The sequence below is a fragment of the Oryctolagus cuniculus genome, chromosome 13 (assembly GCF_964237555.1).
Source record: "Oryctolagus cuniculus chromosome 13, mOryCun1.1, whole genome shotgun sequence".
Taxonomy (NCBI): Eukaryota; Metazoa; Chordata; class Mammalia; order Lagomorpha; family Leporidae; genus Oryctolagus; species Oryctolagus cuniculus.
Window position 1 is genome coordinate 2095879 of NC_091444.1, and position 24456 is coordinate 2120334.

General features: G+C 57.5%; 1 protein-coding gene across 3 annotated transcripts in view; it reads right to left on the reverse strand.

Moving 5' to 3' along the window:
• EDEM3 (ER degradation enhancing alpha-mannosidase like protein 3) overlaps window positions 1-24456 on the reverse strand; it is a 70195-nt gene that overhangs the window by 2676 nt on the left and 43063 nt on the right. The window contains exons 10-19 of one of the 3 annotated variants that reach the window (XM_051821019.2): window positions 23216-23341; window positions 22957-23040; window positions 21574-21657; window positions 19323-19447; window positions 15106-15271; window positions 13976-14130; window positions 12566-12719; window positions 10383-10574; window positions 8989-9154; window positions 5181-5366 (exon numbers count right to left, since the gene is read on the reverse strand). In XM_051821019.2, coding sequence (XP_051676979.1) covers window positions 5181-5366; window positions 8989-9154; window positions 10383-10574; window positions 12566-12719; window positions 13976-14130; window positions 15106-15271; window positions 19323-19447; window positions 21574-21657; window positions 22957-23040; window positions 23216-23341 — 1438 coding nt within the window. The remainder of the gene's footprint in view (window positions 1-5180; window positions 5367-8988; window positions 9155-10382; window positions 10575-12565; window positions 12720-13975; window positions 14131-15105; window positions 15272-19322; window positions 19448-21573; window positions 21658-22956; window positions 23041-23215; window positions 23342-24456) is intronic. The other 2 variants (XM_051821021.2, XM_070055039.1) reach the window with 2 other exon arrangements.

Here is a 24456-nt window from a genome sequence, read left to right on the forward strand (position 1 = left end):
GTAAAACAGAGCTCTGCAGAAAATTTAGGATAATATCATGCAAAAATAAAGTGCAGTGATCTTTTGAGCAAAATGAGAAATCTAGAAATCTTAAAGAAACTAACTAATATTTATATTTCTGATTCTAAATGAAAGTCGCATGAGGTCAGAAGAGCACAAGGTGGGAAAACAGCGCACACACACTCCTGCGTCTCTGCGTCTTTCCCAGACAGTCTACAGAGGAAGAAGTTATACACACACACACTCACAGACCAGAGCACCCACGGTTACCCAGAAAAGAAACACAGCCTTGTGCAGAGGCGGCACACCCTATTAGCAGGCCATTCTGAAGAGAGAAACGATACTGAGCAAGTCAGGGGCACAGGTACTCTCCCATCTTGTGGGAAGGGTATGAACTGGTACAACCTCTTCTGGGTTGCAACTTGAAGTACCCATAAGATTCTAAAGCCCCATCTCCAGCGCTTGGCTCTGGCTTGGCTCCGGCTTCCGCACGACGCAGACCCTGGAAGGCAGCAGTGGTGGCTCCCAGCTGGGAACCTACACGGAGCCCCGGCTCCTGGCTCTCATGGAGCCCAGCTGGGTGATGTGGCCAGCTGGGGAATGAGCCAGCAAATGAGAGCTCTGTCTACTGTCTGACTCTCTGTGCCACGCAAATAAACACAAATGGAAAATAAAAAAGACCCATATTCTCCCAGGATTCTGCTTTAGTAAATCTAAAACTCCTGGAGAAGCAGGTAACAAAATGTAAGAACCCAGGTAGGAGTATGGGTCCCGCGCCAGCGCACAGGGTGGCAGACAAACCAGAAGTCCTGGAGAAGCAGTCGCTCGGATGCCCAGTGGTGAGACGGTCAGGTAACTGATGGCAGCCACGCTATTCACATGACGCAGCTCTGGAGGGTGAGGTATGCTCTCCCGCAACACCCGTGCAACCGCGGGCGCACGCAACTCCAGGGCATCGCCAGGAACACACGTGGCTGCAACCACACCGCTTCCTGGGCTGGTTACCTCAGAAGGGAAGAGGTCACCTACAATGTGCTCTACTCCTATGAATTGTCTAGCTTCTAAGGTTCACTCTCTTGTTCAACTAAGGAAAAAAGCTTTTCCAAACAGCAACACTGTGTGGGCGGGACTGGACAGGAAGGCTATCAAGGGCCAACAGACCAACCCCAGAGCAAGCGTCAGACACGGAGCACACGCAGGAAGCCGCTCGGGCTTTGCAAGCTCACGGAGCCACACGACACACACCTGAGGTAGCCACCATGAAAGCAAAGCCGCACAGCGACGGCTGCGTGAGACCAGCGAGACTCCAGGAAACTGTGCAGAGAAAGAGGCTGTGCAGGTGGACGGCCTCCCCGCTCACTGGGTAGCAGGGAGCAACCGCGGGGTGAGGTCAGCCACAGGGGCCTCTCAGAGCTGCCTCGCCCGGACGCTGCGGGCTGCACCTCGGGGCTGGAGGAGCAGCAGGGAGTGGGTGTGGGCAGTGAGGCGGGGGGACAAACGCAGGGGGCGAGAGCACGCGGAGCAGCCCTGCACTGCTGACACGGGAGTCCTGCGTTCCCCTCCGTGCAAGGAGCCCACGCGCACACGCGCCAGGTTTCTCCTGCGAGCTAATCCCTTCCAGTGGCAACTGCAGTCTGCAGCTCAGCTCCAGGCAGTCACACAACCGTGGTCAGCGGGGACAATCGGAGGAAAAGTCACTGCCCGGCTTCAGGTGGGGGCAGTTCCTTCCTCAGCACACACCCGGGGTGGCCCCAGAGCGAGCACAGCCACACGCGGAACCTGACGCTGCCGACGGCCGCCCTGTGAGAACCCCGCGGAGCAACCACTCACCACAGGCCACCTCCACCGGCTAAAGGCGTCTGTGGCTGGAGGACACGGCTGGGGTCATCACTGACGCTTCGGGACTGGGAGCAGAGCTGTCACCGCGCTGCCGCGAGAAATCACTAGCGCTTCAACTCCTACAGGAGCGTGGGGCAAACCCTGCTCTGGGTGCGCCCTTGCTGCACGCGGCTGGGACGTCTCAGAACTGGACGCGTGTACGGGGGTCGGGTGGGGTCCGGGGGAGCTTCTCTTTCTGTGCTATCTGTGTGAGGTCTGCTCGGTCAGCACCGTGTGGAAGGTGACTTTCCCACGCGTGATCCGGAGGGCGTGCTGCTGTGTTTGCATGGACAGGAGAGCCCTGGGTGTGTCCCAAGCACCTGGGGCACAGGGTGACACCTGAGTCTGGGCCCACCTGACACAGGCACTCCACACTGCCGGTGCCTGCTTTCCCAAGCCCCTCAGCGGGCCCCGCGCACAGCAGTGGGCAGGACCACCTCATGGGAACCAAGACAGCCTTCACCTTTCCCGATGGGATGCTAAGGGAGTCAAGCACTGACTTACTCTACAGCTACACTCACTGGTTCCTGCCGCCCAGAGAAACGTTAACGACGCTACGACTCGGGGCAGGCTTAGCACGGCTGTACAGTTCTCGGAAGTTATCACAGACGGGGATTCTCAAAGGGGCTGTTTATCTAAAAACCCCCCTCCCCCCGTAACAGAATCACACTTCAGTAAACTGATGGACCACCTACACTTTTTTTTTTTTTTTTTTTTTTGACAGGCAGAGTGAACAGTGAGAGAGAGAGACAGAGAGAAAGGACTTCCTTTACCGCTGGTTCACCCTCCAATGGCTGCCGCGGCTGGCGCACCGCGCTGACCCGAAGCCAGGAGCCAGGTGCTTATCCTGGTCTCCCATGCGGGTGAGGGCCCAAGGACCTGGGCCATCTTCCACTGCACTCCCGGGCCACAGCAGAGAGCTGGCCTGGAAGAGGGGCAACTGGGACAGAATCTGGCACCCTGACTGGGACTAGAACCCGGTGTGCCGGCGCCGCAGGCAGGGGATTAGCCTAGTGAGCCGTGGCACCGGCCTCACCTACACTTGTTTAAAAACAGAATTTATAGCTGCCTTGATGCTGCTTCTAGCAGAGCGGACGGCCTCCTCACACCCTCTCTCTGGCGTGGAGGCACACACTTCGCTGTAATCCGGCAATGCCAACCCCACGCACCTCAGCACACGCTTAGGAGCTTTCTCAAGTACTCTACACGGTGTTCAGGAAAAGGCAGCCAATGCAGTCAATGTCGAAGCAACACTGTGGCACATCAGTCCAAATGTTATCATGGTATCCACCAACACAAAATTATATGTGTATGTGTGTGCATATGCACATATGTGATTTAAGGCTTATTAATGCAAGATACTTACTACTATTAATAATGTAGCTTGGAATCATTTTACCTTTCAATATTGCTGCTGACATTCCAATGGGAGCACAAAACAGGAGGGAAAAAAGCAAAGGCGTTAAAGACGTTCACAGAATGACGATGACCTGCCTGCGTCTGACGTGCGCCTGGACGCGGGAACTCAGACCCGGAACCCACAAGGAGGGCACTCAGACATCTGCAGAAGCATGGAAGTCAAAGGGAAGCTTATTTGGAGCCAAAACATTTAGAGATCCATGCACAGTTCTCTTCACAACACCCACTCCACAAGCTTCTGGGACCCCGTGTGTGCGTGGATCTCAACAGGTCTGGCACTAAAATAGAGCTTACTTTCCATTCCACTTTCTCCACCAATTTCTGAAGTTCCCTCCTGTGTAGGAAATGAGACTTGAGCTCAGAAAACGAGCAGCGGGAGCAGCGGGGATTTCCGAAGATTCGGACCCCCGTGTGTTCTGCTTCCATCTGCACATCCTACACACGCCGCACCCCGCCGCGGGTTCTGAAAAGTCCGACACTTCAGGGAGTCTCAAAGAAGAGGAAAACCACACGGAAGACAGAACACGCCCGAGGCGAGCACCAGGCTACCACGGGGCTGTGTTTCTAGAGAGGCCCCTCCGGGACATCAGACGGGACTCAACCAGCTGCCCACACATCTGTCAAAGCCCCAGGGATGGACCCGCCCTGTGCAACCACTGGGGGATGGCGAGTGAGAGACAGACAGACAGACAGAGCACGGCCACCCACAGGCCCTCAGCCTCGTCTCCTCCTTCCCAGCGGCCTTCCCTTGCCCAGGGCGTGCTGGGTAACTCAGGACACCCAGGGCCAGGGGACTGAGCACCCTACAGGCGTTGCACCCGCACAACAGTCACGAGACTGGGCGCAGCACCAATCTACAGCGCTCTCTGACCACTCAAACGTGCCAGACACGGGGAACCTACAGCGCTCTCTGACCACTCAGACGTGCCGGACACGGGAAACCTACAGCGCTGACCGCTCAGACAGACGTGCCGGACACAGGGAACCTACAGCGCTGACCGCTCAGACAGACGTGCCGGACACGGGGAATCTACAGCGCTCTCTGACCGCTCAGACAGACGTGCCGGACACAGGGAACCTACAGCGCTGACCGCTCAGACAGACGTGCCGGACACGGGGAATCTACAGCGCTGACCGCTCAGACAGACGTGCCGGACACAGAGAACCTACAGCGCTCTCTGACGGCTCAGACAGACGTGCCGGACACGGGGAACCTACAGCGCTCTCTGACGGCTCAGACAGACGTGCCGGACACGGGGAACCTACAGCGCTCTCTGACGGCTCAGACAGACGTGCCGGACACGGGGAACCTACAGTGCTCTCTGACGGCTCAGAGAGACGTGCCGGACACGGGGAACCTACAGCGCTCTCTGACGGCTCAGACAGACGTGCCGGACACGGGGAACCTACAGCGCTCTCTGACGGCTCAGACAGACGTGCCGGACACGGGGAACCTACAGCGCTCTCTGACCGCTCAGACAGACGTGCCGGACACAGGGAACCTACAGCGCTGACCGCTCAGACAGACGTGCCGGACACGGGGAACCTACAGCGCTCTCTGACCGCTCAGACAGACGTGCCGGACACGGGGAACCTACAGCGCTGACCGCTCAGACAGACGTGCCGGACGCGGTGCTGGCGGAACTCAAGGAGAACACTCCCGGGGTTACAGCGGCTTTCTTGAGGCGTCTCTGGTAGTTTTAGCAACTGGACAGAATCACGGCCAAAACCAAACATCACTTGTAAAAATGCCCTTCCAGAAACACCCTACCTCAGCAGAAAACCTTTTCCTGCTCTGATTTTGGGAAGCAAGTGTGTTGTGGAGTGCCCGTGTGCACAGCGAGCGCCGCGCCCCGCGCCCGCGCCCAGCACCGGCGGCTCACCTCGGTCCCTGGCCTTGTCCGACAGCAGCACCTCCACCTCCTCGTACTCCCGCAGGGCGTCCAGGATGATGCTGCCCTCCTTGCTGAACAGGAACAGCATGGGGATGGTGATGTCGTCCGTGTCCTTCCCGTCGCCCGCCATCTGGAACAGGGGTGCGGTGTCGCTGCTGCTCCCCTCGTTGTCATCTAGACAGAGGGGCACGGCCGTTAGACCCTCCGTGCGCCGCTCTCACTGCTACGCATCGAAGACCGTGCAGACAACCTCGCTTTCGGTGCCTGCTAATTCTCCTAGAAATTCATTCTGAGGTAAGAAAAAGCTTGAGGCGCAAAGACGTTCACTTGACTGCTCTCACATCTGAACGGTGAACCTTACAGGTCCACTTGAACTCTAACAAACCACCCGAAGAAACACACAAGAAAAGAGAATGATGTAATAAGACGTGACAGAGGCAGAACACAAAATTCTACGACCATGACTAAAAAATTTCATATGCTTACGGAAAAGCCCGCAGTGGAGAAGTGCAAGGACCTGGACCACCGTGACAGAATGCAGAAGTGGTCTTTGCTGATGTGCAGGACCTCTCCCGGGCTGAGGGGCGCTGCGGATTAGGGGTGCTCGGCTGGTGACGTCTATGCAAACACTCCCCAACCTGAAACACTGCTCACTCTGAACATTCCAGATAAGAGACCCCCCCCCAACTTATATCTGACTTTATCAAGCTGCAAACTGACAGTTCTTTTTAATGTAACTCTCACAAAGAACAATTATGACTACACTGCTTTTTCCTCCGTAAGCTGAGTGACACAGTCGTGTTATCTTACACTGTTAGACACTAGCAGCACCTGCTAAGCACTATTGGACTGGAGACGCCAAGACGGCCACTGCGCTCTCACAAGCCAGTCCCCCTGCAGAAACTCCCCGGTGCTCTCCCAGGTCTGCTGTACGGTTTCGATACACTAGGACCTGCCTTCTGACCTGGCCAAGGATGGCCTCCCGACGCTCAGGCCCCCTGGGGCCCTGGACTGGGCACACTGACTGTTTAGAGGGCAGTGAGGCCACAGACTCGGCTGGAGGTGGGTGCTGAGCGGCCACTCTGGGTGGCTACAGGGTGCAGACTGGTAAGAAGCAAGAGGAGGCAGAATGCAAGGAGAAAGCAGACGAGTGCCCAGGAGGACCAGAGACAGGCGTGGGTACCACGGCCGGGGCAAGAAGAGTGCCCAGGAGGACCAGAGACAGGCGTGGGTACCATGGCCGCGGCAAGATGAGTGCCCAGAGGACCAGAGACAGGCGTGGGTACCACGGCCGGGCAAGACGCGTGCCCAGGAGGACCAGAGACAGGCGTGGGTACCACGGCCAGGGCAGGACAAGTGCCCAGGAGGACCAGAGACAGGCGTGGGTACCACGGCCGGGGCAAGACGCGTGCCCAGGAGGACCAGAGACAGGCGTGGTACCACGGCCGGGGCAGGACGAGTGCCCAGGAGGACCAGAGACAGGCGTGGGTACCACGGCCGGGGCAAGACGCGTACCCAGAGGACCAGAGACAGGCGTGGGTAGCACGGCCGGGGCAGGACGCGTGCCCAGGAGGACCAGAGACAGCGTGGGTACCATGGCCGGGGCAAACCATAGCTGTATTTCTTCATCTCCAAGTTCCATGAAAATAACCACCTGTACCAGCGAGCAGGCTCCCTCTCCCACGTCAGCTCACACATCAGTATCTCCTGCAACCAAATGATTTCCAAGACGATGTGTATTTCTTGCCCTTGAAATAATAATCTGAGTCCTAACTTAGTCACTGATATACAACTAAAACCAGGAAAAACAGACCTTCTTGTTGGAAACAACAAAACTCAGGAGACGGCAGTCACAATGCAAAAAGGTCTCAATGAAATGTTCCGAGCTGGCACTGTGGCGCAGCAGGCTAAGCCACTTCCTACAGTGGTGCCAGTGTGAGTCCCGGCTGCTACACTTCCAATCCAGCTCCCTGCTAAGGTGCCTGGGAGGGCATTAGAAGATGTCCCAAGTGCTCAGGCCCCTGCACCCACGTGGGAGACTTGGAGGAAGCTCCTGGCTTTGGCCTGGCCCAGTATCAGCCGTTACGGCCTTTAAGGAGTGAACCAGCAAATGGAAGACTTCTCTCTCCCACCCCCTCATCTCTGTAACTCTTTCAAATAAATGAATCTTTGAAATGAAATGTTTAACACCATCTGTTATTTATTAATCCACGGAACCCAGCGCGGATTCTGCAACAGCTACTGTAAGCCGGCCGACCGGACAACCCCGCACGTCGAAAACACCGTGAGAATGAGACGTCCCAGAACTGAGGAAAGCTGGACCGCCGCCGCCTCCCAAGCTGCTGAGACCTACACCCCACTCGCGGTGCACCTCTCGGTCCTCAGCGGCAATTCTTCCACGAACGCAGTCACGGGGTAGGCAACGACCAAGGAGCGGGAGGAGGGAGAGTCCAGTCTGGGTGCACACCCTGCCTGGGGCCCTGCGGCCTGCAGCACTCGCAGACAACCTGCAGATCAGCGTGGCCCTGCCCGGGGCAGCTCTGTCTGCAGTGCGCCAGGCGCCCATCTAAGTCACGGGCAGAACCTGTCCTGCACGTCCCCAGGACAGTCACTCATCAAACCCACAAAAGGAACTAAGTAAACGAATTTTCACTGAGATAAATCCCATTATTTAATTTTAAATATTTTACTTACCCTGAACTCAGAAAGGAAGTCTATCCTAATTAGAAGAAAAGGAAACAAAGGAGCCAGAAGCATTTCAGTCCTGCTGGAGAAGCCACAGAGAACAAGCAGGGCCAGCCCTCCAGTGTCTGTGGGAGGCAGGAACCTGCTTCCTGGACACGCCGGGCGCAGCTTCCCCGGCAGTCACCGCCTGCCTGTTAGGACAGAAGCGGTTGTCTGTGGAAGTCAGGAAGCAAACTCCCGCGAGAGGAAATGCGTGGGCCAAGCGATCGCACATCGGGGATCTGTGACCGTAGTTGGGAACAGCAACCTGGCGGCAGCGAGCACCGGGGCCCTGCGTGTGCCACCATGCCAAGAACGGCCGCACACGCTGTCCACACCAAGGACGTGCAGTGCCATTCCACTGGAGCTCAGACACCCCACAGAACAGACGCCTGAACCTGGGCCCGGGCTATGCAGTGGCGTGAGGCGGCAACGGGGCCTCTTGCCGTCAGGGCTCTGGGGCCTCCTGGGCGCATGTTCCTCAGGTCAACCCCACGGCCCCACACACCCGGTCCTGACATCCGTGTACAGAAACCCACGTCGATGGGGCTGGAGCTGTGGCGTAGCGGGTAAAGCTGCCGCCTGCAGCACCAGCTTCCCACACGGGCACCAGTTCCAGTCCCGGCTGCTCCACTTCCGATCCAGCTCTCTGCTATGGCCTGGGAAAGTAGCAGAACACGGCCCAAGTGCTTGGGCCCCTGCACCCACGTGGGAGACCCAGAAGAAGCTCCTGGTTCCTGGCTTTGGATCGACTCAGCTCCACCTGTTGCGGCCATTTGGGGAATGAACCAGTGGACAGAAGACCTCTCTCTCTCTGCCTTTCTGTCACTCTGCCTTTCAAATAAATAAATCTTTAAAAAAAATAAAAATAAAAAAGAAACCCACACTGAAGCCTTTGAGAAAGACATCAGACACAGAGAAATTATGAAGTCACTAGATGACCAACCCCTTATGCTACACACATCAAGTATAAACAATGCAACAAATTCTCTGATAAGATTTTAGAAAATAAAAGGAAAAATGCTAAACCTGGTCTCACCGCAGGCACCCCCGAGACACAGAGGACACTCACCAATCACGATGCCGCCGATGGCGCCCGCGTTCTGGATGTTGCGTGCCTTCTCCGCAAACATGCACTGTCCCCTTTGGATCAGCGCGATTTTCCCCATTACCGCCTCCGGGTTGGTGAGCTCGGAACACCCATTGTACGGCTTACTGCTTGCAACAAACCCTCTCGTCTGTCAGCAACAGAAGTAATGCAGAAAGTCTGTTATCCTCTTAGGTCACGGTCTTGACATTATACCCCACTGGTCTACAGCTCAACTTAGAACACAAGGAGCCAGCGCCACGGCGCAGCTGGTAACGCTGCCGCCTGTGACACTGGCCTCTCAGGCGGGCACCGGTTCGAGGCCTGGCTGGTCCACTTCTGATCCAGCTCCCTGCTAATGCACCTGAGGAAGCAGAAGATGGCCCAAGTGCTTGGGCCCCTGCACCCACGTAGGAGACTCGGAAGAAGCACCCAGCTCTTGGCTTCAGCCTGGCCCAATCCTGAACATGGTAGCCACTGGGGAGTGAATAACTCTTTCAAATAAATAAATACATCTTAAAAAAAAAAAAAAACAGCGCACGAGCCCATTTTTCTACCAGTCCCATAAACACAGCATGAACTGCTTGGAACAGTCTGCATAACGCAGGCCAGTCAGCATGTGCAGAGCACTCCTGCAGCAGGGGAACCTGGTCTTCACACTACCCTCACAGAAGAACACAGCTTTACTTCCACCTGACGTGGGGAGACGGAGGCCGGGGCTCGGTTGCTCAGGCTCCCTGTTACGAGGGTGAAGCTGCAGCCAGTCTGAAACCATCACTGGAACCTACAGCAGGCACCCAGTAACTGGCTGTCACGCGAACCAATCAACCTATAAAGCTACCGTCTTTCAGAACACACATTAGGAAACGTTCACAGTAGGAGAAACAGAGTGGAAAAACCACGGGCTTCTGATGGTCAGGACGCTGGGCTCCGGCCGCCGCCCACACTCGGCCAGGCACATGAACCTGCCAATGGCGGGGCCGTGCTGGCCACTGCTCCTGACGCCGCCACCGGGACCGACTCCCTTGGAGGCCTCCACAATGAGCTCACCTGAGCCTCTGAGTCGCTCCCCACAGCCACGTGGGCCACAGCGTGGGCTGGAAGCCGTGCCAGGCTCCACACTGAGCTCAGTCACTTTTCTGTTCAAAGAAAGGCTGTGGCTGTCGCTAGAGTCTCCCATCCACTTCTAGGTAAAGTCACTGAATCAGTGAAGAGACCCAGTGGACAGTCTGTAGACGTAAACTATGACCACAATGTCAAGATACGCTTCTGTTTCACTTAACTCCAGGAGACCAAATACTCAGGTCATTAACAATAAAACCAGAATACAGGAGATACCTCCCATACTGAAGGGACGTCTGCATTTTAAGTGTACACACCTCTTTATGTTTAGACAGATCCAGCCCAAACTGAGCGGGGCCCGCAGTCAACACCACCCTGCCAAAAAACGGGTGGGACACGATCTGCACCGCCCGCGGCGGCAGCTGCTGCTCCTTCTGCTGCTGGCTGGACAGCTCGATCATCTCCTGCATGAACCTCAGCCCGTCCTCGGCGTCCACAGAGCTGGCGGCCTGCAGAACAAGCGCACACACTTCACCTTCTCCCCCCGTCGGCACCTGCTGAACAAGCGCACACACTTCGCCTTCCTCCCCCGTCGGCACCTGCTGCTGCGACTCCCTAGGGCCCCCTGTGGCTCTCTACTCTGAGACTCCTCCCAGTTCAGGGTGCCACCAGATTTCGATCACCTTCCCTCTCCTTGAAGTACTACTTCCAGAAACTGCAGGTTCTGAAAGTTACGTGACCAGTTCTCTTTCACTGTCCACAGCAGTTCTGACGCACTGAGGACAGGATTTCGGCAAGTGTTCACTTGGCTCATTTCCACCAGCGGCTTCGCCTCTGAAGGCAGAAAGCTCACCATGTGGTTTCTCCTGAAACTGTGAGCTCACAGGGCCGGTGCTCTGCACAGCAGGTTAAGCAGCTGCCAGCAACACTGGCATCCCGTACAAACGCCAGTTCAAGACCGGCCCCTCCACCTCCCATCCAGCTCCCTGCTAACGCACCCTGGAAAGCAGCAGCAGACGGCCCCGCTGGAGTTAGGCCTCCTGGTTTTGGCCTGGCCCAGCCCCAGCCATTGTAGCCAATGGGAATGAGCCAGACAGAAGCTCGCTCACTCTCTCTCCTCTCTACCTGCCTAGCACATAAATAGGTAGGTCTTTAAAAGAAGACCCCATGCTGAACAAGCAACGAGGTTCCTTTGGTTCAAAACCCATCTCCAGCACCTGCTCCGTCCCAGCGCCTGCTGAGGCCTGGGGAGCCAGCCCTCCCTTGAAGCAGCTGTCTAGAGGACAGAGCCACTGACACTGACACTGACACAAGTTCTCAGGTGGGAAGCAGAAGGGGGGAGGGGAGGAGACCGCGTTCTGCCGCGTGGATGTGGGGAAGGCGACACCCGGGCCGAGAAAGCCCCAGACAGCAGAAAAGCAAAGCAGGTTCCTGACGCTTCCCACGCACAGGGCGGGAGCTGGGAGACAGAGTTTGTCCTGAAGCTTCCAGCGTGGGGACACGGGGAAGGGTGGCGGGTTTACAGACATGGAGAACAAACCAGGAGATGGGCCGCGGTGGGCAGGGAGGGCGAGACGGAGGGAGAGAGAGTTCAAGCGTGGACAGACAGACAGAGATGCAGACACGCTGACGAGCAGCTGAAGGGCGGGGTCAGGGTTCCACTGATCTCTGAGAAGCCGTGTGTGCAAAGCCGACAGTGCGCTCGGTGGGGGGGGGGGGAGGAAAAGCAGCAAGAAGAGGGCCACCCGGTGCTAACGCCTCTGCCCAGTGGTTTGCCAAAACAAGGAGCCCAGCAAGCAATCCATGAAGCAGCCGCAGAGCAGTGAGCAACTCTGCTACTGGGAAGATGTGCTCGTCAAGGAGGCAGACGTCCCAAGGGCCCGTCAGCAGGCACAGAAGAGCCGTGTGTTGGGGCAGAGGTCACTGGGGGCCCAGGTGGCAGCCACCCCCACGCGGGGGTGAGGGTGAGTGTGAACAGAGGAAGAACATTCCTGAAGGCTGCATCTGAGATAGGGGCACCTGCACGCAGCTTCTCGAGCCCACGTATTAGCAAGGGTGAACCACTTAACCCTCAGTAATGAGACCTTCTCCACTTGAAAGTAAGTGAAGATGTCCCAGCGCACGCGCGACCCTCCCAGGCACGGGCTGAGGCATGCAGGCTCTGCCTTCTACGGAGGACAGAACACTTGGGGCTGCAGCTATTTGGAAACACGGAGATGTGGAACACGGAGACGTGGACATCAACACCAGCGATCAGAGTCCTGCACTGGCGACAGCATAAGGAACCCCCGGGCCTCTCCTCGGTTTAACGGATTCGCACTTAAACAGGCTGAATGAGAGCTTCCAAGACACTTGCAGTCCTAGGACCCTGATCCTCTCACGGAAAGCCACACATTTAAAGTCTGGGACAAGCCAAACGCCAGCAGGCTAGGAACGCCGGGAGGGCAGGGGCCGGGGGGGGGGGAGGGGGCGGAATCAGACGCGCACTGCAATGGCTTACTTGGATCGCATGCTGGACCAACTGGACTCGCCCGTCTTTGAGGTGAATCAAACTCACCCCCATCTTCTTCAGGATCTCTAAGTGCTCAGGGTTAGTGGCCATGAAATCCCTGGCTCGCAGAGGGGGCTTAGCTCCACTCCTGAAGCTCTCCTCTCTGTGGAAGGAATCACAGGCAAGGCTTAGAGAGCCGCAAGTGAGAACCGGTGAGACGAGCCAGCTGCACATCCCGTCAGATCCGCGCAGAACTGCTCGTGTTAGACTCCGAGCTGGGGACCGCTCTCTCACTGTATCCAACTTAGGGGAACGGCGGGAAGCAAGCGCTACAAATGCAGGACTCCCATCACAGGGCATCTGCGCCCACTCCCAGGACGGCACAGCGAATGCAGCGTGTCCCGTCACAGGGCGTCTGCGCCCACTCCCAGGACGGCACAGCGAAGGCAGCGTGTCCCGTCACAGGGCGTCTGTGCCCACTCCCAGGACGGCAGTGCAGTCAACAGCACCCAGCTGAGGGGACTTCCTACTGCTCCCTTCCTCTAAAAACATTTTCTCCCAATATTTAAAAGCAAAACAATACCTGCATTGGTGAAACATGATGCTTACTTAGATTTTTTTTCTTTTGCTTTCTTGCAATAGCCTTTGCAATGTAAATATTTGGAAGAAAATGAACTCTTTAAGCTGAAAAATGTTTTATTTAACAGCCAAGAATAAATTCTTGCACAAAGGATAAAACCAAATAAAGCAAACAACACCTTGATGCAGAGACACCACCGACTTAAGGAAACCTTCAAACATGCACACGGGCAGAGAAACACTTTCCGAGAACGTCTGCACGGACGGGAGCTGCGGGAGGGCGTCTGCTGCAGAGGAAGCCCCCGCACCCGCCAGAGGCCCTGCGTCCAGGCCCCAGCTGCACCTCCACGCAGCTTCCCTCTCACGTGCACTCTGGGAGGCGACGGCTCAAGAACCTGGGTCCCAGCCACCACGTGGGGGCCACGTGAGCTCCAGGCTCCTGGCTTCAGCCTGGCCCAGCCACGACTGTTCTGGGCAACTGGGGAGTGAACCAGTGGACGGAAGATCTCTCCATCTTTCTCTCTGCCTTGCATATAAATTAAAAGATGAAATAAAATTTGAAAAAATAAAATGGGCTCCCAGAAGTTAAAAACTGTTATATGCTCCCCTTGACAATTACTGAATTCATTAAACAAAGACAGAAAATTTCCGTGATAATATTGACATGATAGCAAAGCAGGGTTTGCATCTAACTTTCCTGAGAATTTTTATCAGTGATAAGCACAGGCCTCAATGTCTCTGGGTTAAGTGGACGTCTTGGCTGTCACACGCGCTTCCCGTTCTGCCATTACTAAGAACCGGCGCTGAGAGTGACAAACAGAAAACAGTGACGCATCTTACACTCTGATGATGCCTCTGGGGCAGCTCTTGTCCACCACGTTTTTCAAGGGCTCACGAATGCTCTGAGCATACAGCGGGTCATTAGGAAAGAGAAGCTGAGCATTGGGACAAGTCCAGTCGAAGTTACTGTCGTCCAGCTCGGTGTACTCCGAGGTCTGAAACACACGAGAACGCCATGTAAATCAAGGGCCTCCTTCACTGGACGGTACTGCTCGGAGGAAACAGGACGCACGCAGAACGCGACAGGAGAAAAAGGAGACGCCGCCTGAGCCCTCTCCTGCTTGCACACTCTGACGCGCAGGCGCGATGGCTCCTCTCGGGGAGGCTCACACACTGAAGCGCAGGCGCGATGGCCCCTCTCGGGGAGGCGCACACCCTGACGCGCAGGCGCGGATGGCCCCTCTCGGGGAGACTCACACCCTGAAGCGCAGGCGCGACGGCCCCGACGGCCCCTCTCGGGGAGGCTCACACCCTGACGCGCAGGCGCGGATGGCCCCTCTCGGGGAGGCTCACACCCTGAAGCGCAGGCGCGACGGCCCCTCTCGGGGAGACTCACACCCTGACGCGCAGGCGCGGATGGCCCCTCTCGGGGAGGCTCACACCCTGAAGCGCAGGCGCGACGGCCCCTCTCGGGGAGGCTCACACCCTGAAGCGCAGGCGCGACGGCTCCTCTCGGGGAGGCTCACACCCTGAAGCGCAGGCGCGGATGGCCCCTCTCGGGGAGGCTCACACCCTGAAGCGCAGGCGCGGATGGCCCCTCTCGGGGAGGCTCACACCCTGAAGCGCAGGCGCGGATGGCTCCTCTCGGGGAGGCTCACACCCTGAAGCGCAGGCGCGGATGGCCCCTCTCGGGGAGACTCACACCCTGAAGCGCAGGCGCGGATGGCCCCTCTCGGGGAGACTCACACCCTGAAGCGCAGGCGCGGATGGCCCCTCTCGGGGAGGCTCACACCCTGAAGCGCAGGCGCGGATGGCCCCTCTCGGGGAGGCTCACACCCTGACGCGCAGGCGCGGATGGCCCCTCTCGGGGAGACTCACACCCTGAAGCGCAGGCGCGGATGGCCCCTCTCGGGGAGACTCACACACACACAGAGAAGGGAGACGCACAGGTCGCTCCACGCAAACCTCACCCCGTTCTTCCTGGAGGCGCTCCGGTTCGTCGTCGAGAGCCAGAGGGGCAGCAGATGGGCCTCTGTGGTGAAGATGTAGTCCTCTATGTCAAAGATGATGTCCTCCTTCTCAGCAAACAGCAGGTAAAGATACTTAAACATTTCAGCCAAGAAGAAAGAGTCCATTCTAAAACAGAGAGTCACACGTAACCGGGAGAACATTCACATATTTAAATGCAGGGGCCGGGACCAGCACTGTGGGGCGGAGGGTTAAAGCCCCGGCCTAAAGCACCGGCATCCCATATGGGCGCCGGTTCTAGTCCCAGCTGCTCCTCTTCCAACCCATCTCTCTGCTAAGCTGGGAAAGCAGCAGAAGATGGCCCAAGTCCTTGGGCCCCTGCACCTGCGTGGGAGACCCGGAAGAAGCTCCTGGATCCTGGCTTCAGATCAGCGCAGCTCAAGCCGTTGCAGCCAACTGTGGAGTGAACCAGGGGATGGAAGACCTTTCTCTCTGTCTCTACCTCTCTTGCAATTACACTCCAAGGAGACAGAAAAGTCGGCCTCCCAGGAGGCGGGAACCAGGGTGGACTTTCTAGTGACACCCTCTAAGAACCTGCAGCTACTAGCAACAGAACTCATACAGGTTTTCATGGAGCTAAGTGATAAACAAGAAGGTTTTAAAGGTATAGGAAATCATTTATAAAAAGTGACACAAAAAAAGTACAACACAAAGTCACACGGCCCACAGTGACCGCCTCACCAGCAGTTACCAGTCTGCCAAGAAGAGACCGGGCAGAAGCGGGGCGAGAGCATCCGTGCCTTTACAAACGGCTTCATGCTCAAACCTGTGCGTGGCATTCGCACACTGAAAGTGGCGGGCAATGGAGCCACAGCGACGTCAACCTTAGTCGGCCCCAGTCAACCCCGCTGCCGCCGAGCACCCAGCCTCCACGGGTCCACACCTCTGGCCTCGCACAAGTCCTGGCACGCGGCAGGCACTCAATAAACATTCTTACCAAGAAGGAGCTGAGAAGCAAGGGACACAGCCCTAGAAGACCCCCAGAGACCAGCTCGGGGACCAGGGGACGCTACTGCACACAGGCATTTAGCACAGCAGCCGGCCCTCGCGTGGAGTCAGAACAGCTCTCGCTTCTCCTACACAGATATGACTTTTCATTTTGGAACAAAAACTCACCTGTAATGTTCCAAAATATTTTTGGCCATTTTAGATGTCAGCCTTTTTAGAGATAAAAACCTCCTCCTGTTAGCCTGCGATACCCTTATCATCACTTCACCTCGTCCAGGGGTCCAAGGGGCATTCTGGGAGCAAATGCTATCTTGAGAACTGGGGACTGGAGGGCGAGGTCCTGGTATGTGGCAAATTCTAGAACTGATACAAAGTAAGACTGCACAGGGTTCACTCCCGACTGCGCGCAGCACAGCGGAGGGGCAGAGGTCGACATCTGCACCACACACTGCTGTGTGGCTGGAGTCCCAGTGGCTCCACGCCTCTGCGCCTGGGAACCTTCAGATGACGGCTCAGGTATCTGGGTCCCCGCCACGCCAGCCGGTGGGAGACCCAGGTCTGGTTTCTGGCTAGCCCAGCCCTGGCTGCTGCGGCCACTTGGGGAGAGATGTGGATGCAGTGTACCTCCGCGGCCGCACCATCGCCTGCCTTTCGAGTCTTTATAAAAATGAATTGGTAAGACTAGTAAGCGGAGCATTTTATCATGTGGTCTAATCTGTGTTTCAAACCATGAACTCACACACATGAAAACACAGGCTTTGGGGCGAAGCTCCGGAAGGCGCTAATTGCTAACAGTGAGGAAGCCAGGCGGGTGGAGGGCATCCCAGACGGCTCCAGGTGTTCAGAGCCATTCATCAGGGCAAGGAGGCCTTACAGATGTACGCATTTCTAAAACTGTGTGTGTGGGCAGGGCTGACGCCACGGAGCCACAGGCAGGCAGCTCCAGGGGCAGCGGGAGCAGCAGAGGCCAAGAGCCTGCACCTGGACGCTCTCTGCCCGCCACGGAACGGGCTGTGGGCCTATCAGCATTCTTCCTAACCATCTGGATGCCAGACATGTTGAGGTGTGTTTGCCAACAGAGTAGATGACTGCCTAATCAATCTCTCAATCTAAGAACAGACAAAAGCCAACACAATGAAATTTTGCCAGAATCAGTACAAGGCTCTAAGTTTACAGGTAAAAAGCCGCTCTCAGGAGAATGGAGCCAGCTGCGGAGGCTAGGGGGCACGGCACGACAACAGCTCCCTGCCGGCTGAGCAGACAAAGCTGTAGAAACCTACAGCCCAGCTGACGGACAGGGGCACGAGGCCCAGTCCCCAACCTCCTGCGGGCCCACAGGCAGCTCAGGCTCAGGACTGCGAGCCTGGAGGCAGGGCCCTGGGGGATGGACGGCGTACACCTGTGGAAATCTGCAGGTCCCCCACCCCCACCCCTATGGGCACCTGCACCTGGGTCAGAGCATCTGGATCCTGGACACAAGTGGAACAGGCGAAGACAGCAGAGGGAAGGCACAAGGACTACTCGGAGGGAGGGGACACCGAGTTCAGAGCAACGCTGCCCTCCAATGCACGCCCAGGTGGGAACCACGGGCAGTGTGCAGGGAGGCTCAGGTGGGAACCACAGGCAGTGTGCAGGGAGGCCCAGGTGGGAACCACGGGCAGTGTGCAGTGAGGCCCAGGTGGGAACCACGGGCAGTGTGCAGTGAGGCCCAGGTGGGAACCACGGGCAGTGTGCAGGGAGGCTCAGGTGGGAACCACGGGCAGTGTGCAGGGAGGCCCAGGTGGGAACCACGGGCAGTGTGCAGTGAGGCCCAGGTGGGAACCACGGGCAGTGTGCAGTGAGGCCCAGGTGGGAACCACGGGCAGTGTGCAGGGAGGCCCAGGTGGGAACCACGGGCAGTGTGCAGTGAGGCCCAGGTGGGAACCACGGGCAGTGTGCAGGGAGGCTCAGGTGGGAACCACGGGCAGTGTGCAGGGAGGCCCAGGTGGGAACCACGGGCAGTGTGCAGGGAGGCCCAGGTGAGAACCACGGGCAGTGTGCAGTGAGGCCCAGGTGGGAACCACGGGCAGTGTGCAGTGAGGCCCAGGTGGGAACCACGGGCAGTGTGCAGTGAGGCTCAGGTGGGAACCACGGGCAGTGTGCAGCGAGGCTCAGGTGGGAACCACGGGCAGTGTGCAGCGAGGCTCAGGTGGGAACCATGGGCAGTGTGCAGGGAGGCTCAGGTGGGAACCACGGGCAGTGTGCAGGGAGGCTCAGGTGGGAACCACGGGCAGTGCTCAGAAGAGGCGGCACGCAGGGTGCTGCTTTCATTTCCCACCTTGGTCCGCACCCCTGCTCCCAGAAACCCAACCCCCTTGTCAGCTGTGGTCAGCTGTGGTCTGGAAGGCACCCCAAGTCTAATCAACTATCAGCCAATGCTCCGCGCAGCGGCGAAGGGCCCCCTGTGAGCAGGCCACGCGTGCCACTCCTCACGCCCACAGTCCCCTTGCCTGCGACTCCTCGCTGGGCTCCAGGCCCTGCAGGGGCCTCCCACTGATGCCCACATCCCACCCGCCCTTCACGTCCCTTTAACGGGTCACAGCCGACAGGGCTTCACGGTCTGTTTATCTGCCTGTCCTCCGTACTCGATGACAGAAAGGACACGTGTTCATATATTCAATCCTCAAAAACCAGCGCAACTGCAGCTCACAGAGAACTCAAATTTTATGGAACAAACATTTGCTCGCCAAACGCACAGGCGAGTCTGAGTGCCTATTAGAGATGTGACAACCAGAGTTAACCAGGATGTTAGTAAATATCACATTTAGCAAAGCAAGCTTCGTTCAGCTGGAGTACGTCTTGCAATTCACATCTAACCAGGAACCAAAACAGAAACCAGCCCTGGTCTTCCCGACCCCTGCCCATGGGTGGCAGAGTGAGGGTGCGCCGTGGGGCAGTACTGCGCCCACGCCCGAGCGATCTCAGCGCACCGCCGGCCTCACCCCGGCCTCCAGCGTCTCACCTGATACGAACGCTCCTCACACTGAGGGGCTGATATCCCACAATCGGCGACTTAGACATCAGCTGAGCACCTCCTGTATGTCAGGCACCATGACACAAATGCATGGAGAAGGAAGTTTGAAAACACAAACACGGGGGTGGAAGGCTTGTGTCTGTCTGTCTGCTGTGCTGTCCGCGGTGGTGGCGCCGAGGGGAGGGTGTGCACGGTTACCTGTCCTCGTGACTCCCAGTGCGCACGTCCTTCATGGCCGCGAATCCGCAAGGCACTCTAGCGTACTTGTTTAAATTTTCAATAAGTGTCTTCCCTACTTCCAGGTAGTAAGGGTCTCCCGTAGCCTATTAAAAAGGAGAGAGATGTATACTACCCAGTCCCACACACCCATGCATTTATCAAGTACTCACTGAGAACCCACTAGGGGCCAGGCCTGCAGTGAGCACACAACTGAACGACCGCCCACTGTGATCCTTCCCAGCCTGCAGGCTGGCGTCTGCCTGCTGTCCAGGTCCCGAGGCCAGAGACATGCTTCAGAAAGCAGCCCTAGAGCACAAACTCTCTCCAAAGAAATGTTTACATATTTTGAAAAGGAATAGAATTTTCGTGTCAATACTTGTAGCTTTCAATCATTCACCTCGGGACTAGGAGAGCAGCAACCACACCAGCCCCAGCACGGTCACCCTGACACGAGGGAGCAGCCCCAGTGGGGGCCACACCAGCCCCAGCACAGTAACCCTGACGCCGAGGGAGCAGCCCCAGTGGGGGCCACCACACCAGCCCCAGCACAGTCACCCTGACACGAGGGAGCAGCCCCAGTGGGGGCCACACCAGCCCCAGCACAGTAACCCTGACACGAGGGAGCAGCCCCAGTGGGGGCCACACCAGCCCCAGCACAGTAACCCTGACACCGAGGGAGCAGCCCCAGTGGGGCCACCACACCAGCCCCAGCACGGTCACCCTGACGCGAGGGAGCAGCCCCAGTGGGCCACCACACCAGACCCAGCACAGTCACCCTGACGCGAGGGAGCAGCCCCAGTGGGGGCCACACCAGCCCCAGCACAGTAACCCTGACGCGAGGGAGCAGCCCCCAGTGGGGCCACCACACCAGCCCCAGCACGGTCACCCTGACGCGAGGGAGCAGCCCCAGTGGGGGCCACACCAGCCCCAGCACAGTAACCCTGACGCGAGGGAGCAGCCCCCAGTGGGGCCACCACACCAGCCCCAGCACGGTCACCCTGACACGAGGGAGCAGCCCCAGTGGGCCACACCAGCCCAGCACAGTAACCCTGACGCCGAGGGAGCAGCCCCAGTGGGCCACACCAGACCCAGCACGGTCACCCTGACGCGAGGGAGCAGCCCCAGTGGGGCCACCACACCAGCCCCAGCACGGTCACCCTGACGCGAGGGAGCAGCCCCCAGTGGGGCCACCACACCAGCCCCAGCACGGTCACCCTGACGCGAGGGAGCAGCCCCAGTGGGGGCCACACCAGCCCCAGCACAGTAACCCTGACGCGAGGGAGCAGCCCCCAGTGGGGCCACCACACCAGCCCCAGCACGGTCACCCTGACACGAGGGAGCAGCCCCAGTGGGCCACACCAGCCCAGCACAGTAACCCTGACGCCGAGGGAGCAGCCCCAGTGGGCCACACCAGACCCAGCACGGTCACCCTGACGCGAGGGAGCAGCCCCAGTGGGGCCACCACACCAGCCCCAGCACGGTCACCCTGACGCGAGGGAGCAGCCCCAGTGGGCCACCACACCAGCCCCAGCACAGTAACCCTGACGCGAGGGAGCAGCCCCAGTGGGCCACACCAGCCCAGCACAGTAACCCTGACGCCGAGGGAGCAGCCCCAGTGGGCCACGCCAGACCCAGCACGGTCACCCTGACGCGAGGGAGCAGCCCCAGTGGGCCACCACACCAGCCCCAGCACAGTAACCCTGACGCGAGGGAGCAGCCCCAGTGGGCCACCACACCAGCCCCAGCACAGTAACCCTGACGCGAGGGAGCAGCCCCAGTGGGCCACACCAGCCCAGCACAGTAACCCTGACACGAGGGAGCAGCCCCCAGTGGGCCACACCAGCCCCAGCACGGTCACCCTGACGCGAGGGAGCAGCCCCAGTGGGGCCACCACACCAGCCCCAGCACAGTAACCCTGACGCGAGGGAGCAGCCCCAGTGGGGCCACCACACCAGCCCAGCACAGTAACCCTGACGCGAGGGAGCAGCCCCAGTGGGCCACCACACCAGCCCCAGCACGGTCACCCTGACGCGAGGGAGCAGCCCCAGTGGGGCCACCACACCAGCCCCAGCACGGTCACCCTGACGCGAGGGAGCAGCCCCAGTGGGCCACCACACCAGCCCAGCACAGTAACCCTGACGCGAGGGAGCAGCCCCAGTGGGGCCACCACACCAGCCCCAGCACGGTCACCCTGACGCGAGGGAGCAGCCCCAGTGGGCCAGGGCCTTACTTTGTATAAGAAGTAGGTGCTCTCTGCGAATTCTGGCCGCAGAGGATGCTGAGCCCAGTGCACCCGGAAATCTGTCGTGAACGCCTGAACAAAAGCAAAACACAGATACATAAGAGGGATAAAAAAGGTTTCTAGATGGAGTACATAGTCAATCATAAATGGGTAATTAAGAACTAGTGATGTTTTTATCTGTAAAACAACCATTTTCACCACAAAAGTCATAATTTACTTTTGCAACAGCTTCTATTTGTACCAGGTAAGTGGATTCATTTTTAAATACCCACTCGGGCTATCAAAAAGCTCAGTAATGAAGGAATGAAACTGAGCGGTGCCCCCTGGGGTCCTGGCGGCCTGCTGGCCTTGTCCTGTCTTCTTCCCTCTGATGTCCTTCATAATCCCTGCATGTGACTTTGCTGCATCTCACAGTCTTTCACAAATTTTTAAATGACAAATTAAAACTACATACATTTAAGCTATAAATGGTATTTTGACATACGTGTACACTGTGGAATGGCTAAGCCAATCTAACTAACGTAAGCACTGCCACACATCCTAGAAATCTCTCTCTGCAATTTTCAAGCACGTCCAAGGATACTTCAGAAAGGTCATGGAAAAATGGAATTAAAAGGTAAGTCTGAATCCATGAGCACTGTTCTCGTGGCACGCATTCTGCATGAACTTGTGTTCCCATTTTAGGATTATTTTAGCAAAAGTTTTCTTTTACAACAACTTCAACTCATTTGTGGAATGAGACTGAAAATTACAATAAGTATAATCAGTTGAAATTCAGGCAACAACAGGGCTAACTGGTCTTTAGGAAAAAAAGATAAAAATTAAAGCGAACAAAGACTTATGGACTCCAAACACAATCCTCCCTTGCGCCAGCTGTAGAGTTGAAAGCTCAGCTTCCCCTACACGGGGTCACCTTCCGCAATGCTCGACCCTAAGCAGTGGAGGGTGCTGAGCCGCCTCAGGGGGCAGCACTGCACCACGCACACCCTGCGAGAACCAGGGGGGATACCCCTCAGATTTCCGGGAGTGGGTGACCAGCAAGTTTACGTACAGCACGTCGTTTTCACCCACCACGCCTCAGGGAATGAGCAGCGACAAGCTCGCCCTTGCTGACAGGCACGCGCCAAGAGAGGCCGGGATGGGTGAGGAGTGAGGCGCGTTAGGCCGCCATCTTTCTTCCGTGAAATTAGTATCAACATTATCCCAAATTAGACTTCTTTTGATATGTGAAGAAAAGGAAAAACACGCACAACAGTGTCTAAGCTAAAGAGAAGTTAAACCGTTTAACCAGGAAAAAGACAACAGCGCCCACTCCCGAAGGCCCGGCTCCCCGCCCTGAATCGGCACTGGGTCCCAAACGCGCTGGCTTACCTCCGGCAGGAAGTTGTGCTTCTTAATCACCTGGTACAGCATCTCATGCGTCTCGATGGCAGGTCTGATGTCCCCCTTTAGAACCTGGAAGTCAGCAGGAGCACTAGTACCTGGGAGGCAGGAGCTGCTCTATCTACAATCACGGCGCGCACAGAGCGGCCACGAGCGTGAGCACCCCTCGGCCGTGACCCGCCCTCAGCCCCCGCGGACGACACACACCCACGACAGTACCCGCGATGCTGAGCGGAGCTCGTCCCACCTGCAAACCCGGGAAGAAGGCCAGCAGGGCGTCCATCCAGGTGCGCGCGTTCAGCATGGGCTTGTGGATGTGCACGTCCAGGAGGAGCGGCGGCTGACTGATGTACCTCATGATGGCGTCGTAGTGCTGGAAGGACACGCATCGTGTCACACGGGGGCAGAACACGCACCCAACAGCACCCAGAGCTGCAACGCAGCCCGCCCACCGCCCACCAGCCAACTACGTGAACACTCCAGGTATTTCAGACGGCATCTTCCTAGGACGTGCCTACGCCCCATGTCCTTTAACTCACGCAGAACATGGACTTCTATGCTGGGGTGCGTGGAGGGAGCGTGGGTCCAGCGTGGGCCTGGGGCTGAGCCTAGGCCCTCAGCTTTCAGCCACAGCTTCCTCGGCCAGAGCTCCTGCAGGTTTGATCCCTTCGCAGCTGGGATACGCGCTGGGCCTCGCTGTGACCTGCATGGAGGGATCTGCCCACTGCCCACCCTGCAGCCTGCGCTGTCTGCTTCTAACGCTCCAGAAACTCCGTCACCTTCTCCCAGCTACTTCTCAGCTTTGACAACAGGTTGTGTTAATGCACCCACAAAAGTACTATCTGCCCCCATTCCCCTCCAGAAAATCTTACGATATCCTAGTAAGTACTGTGCGTGATAGTTTTAAAGTATTCAACTGATGACTCATCAGGACTTTTAGTGACTTTTTGGTGTGTTTTTTGCTGATTCGTTATTTAACTGCTGTAACGGAGCACCTGCCACTGTAAGGCACTGTTCTGAACCACTTCATACTCAGAACCTGATCTAACCCTCCCAAGGACCCTACACGGAGGCCCAGTGCCGCATCCCACACACGCGAAATGGGGCGAATAGGGTTGGTTACTTGCCCAGAGTCACGGAACCAGCAGGTGGTCCCACCAGGGTTTACCCCCTGATTTTAGCCACCAGACCGCACGTCTCACACAGGAATGCGGGTGAACCGGTGGGTGGGCGAAGAAGTGGTAAATTATTTTTAGAAGAGTGACAGAGCTGATGGGTCTGCTTTATTGGCTTGTTTGCTCTGATGACGAAGGCAACTCAACGAGTTCAACAAGCCTCTCCAAAAACATGCTGATGGGTCTGATCGGAGCCCTCTCCTGAAATGCACACTCACTGTCTCTCCCAGGCTCCCAGTGAGCACACAAGGTGAGACGCAGGACGAGGCCAAACTCCCGAGACTCCAAACGGAATTGGAATTGCAAGGAGAAA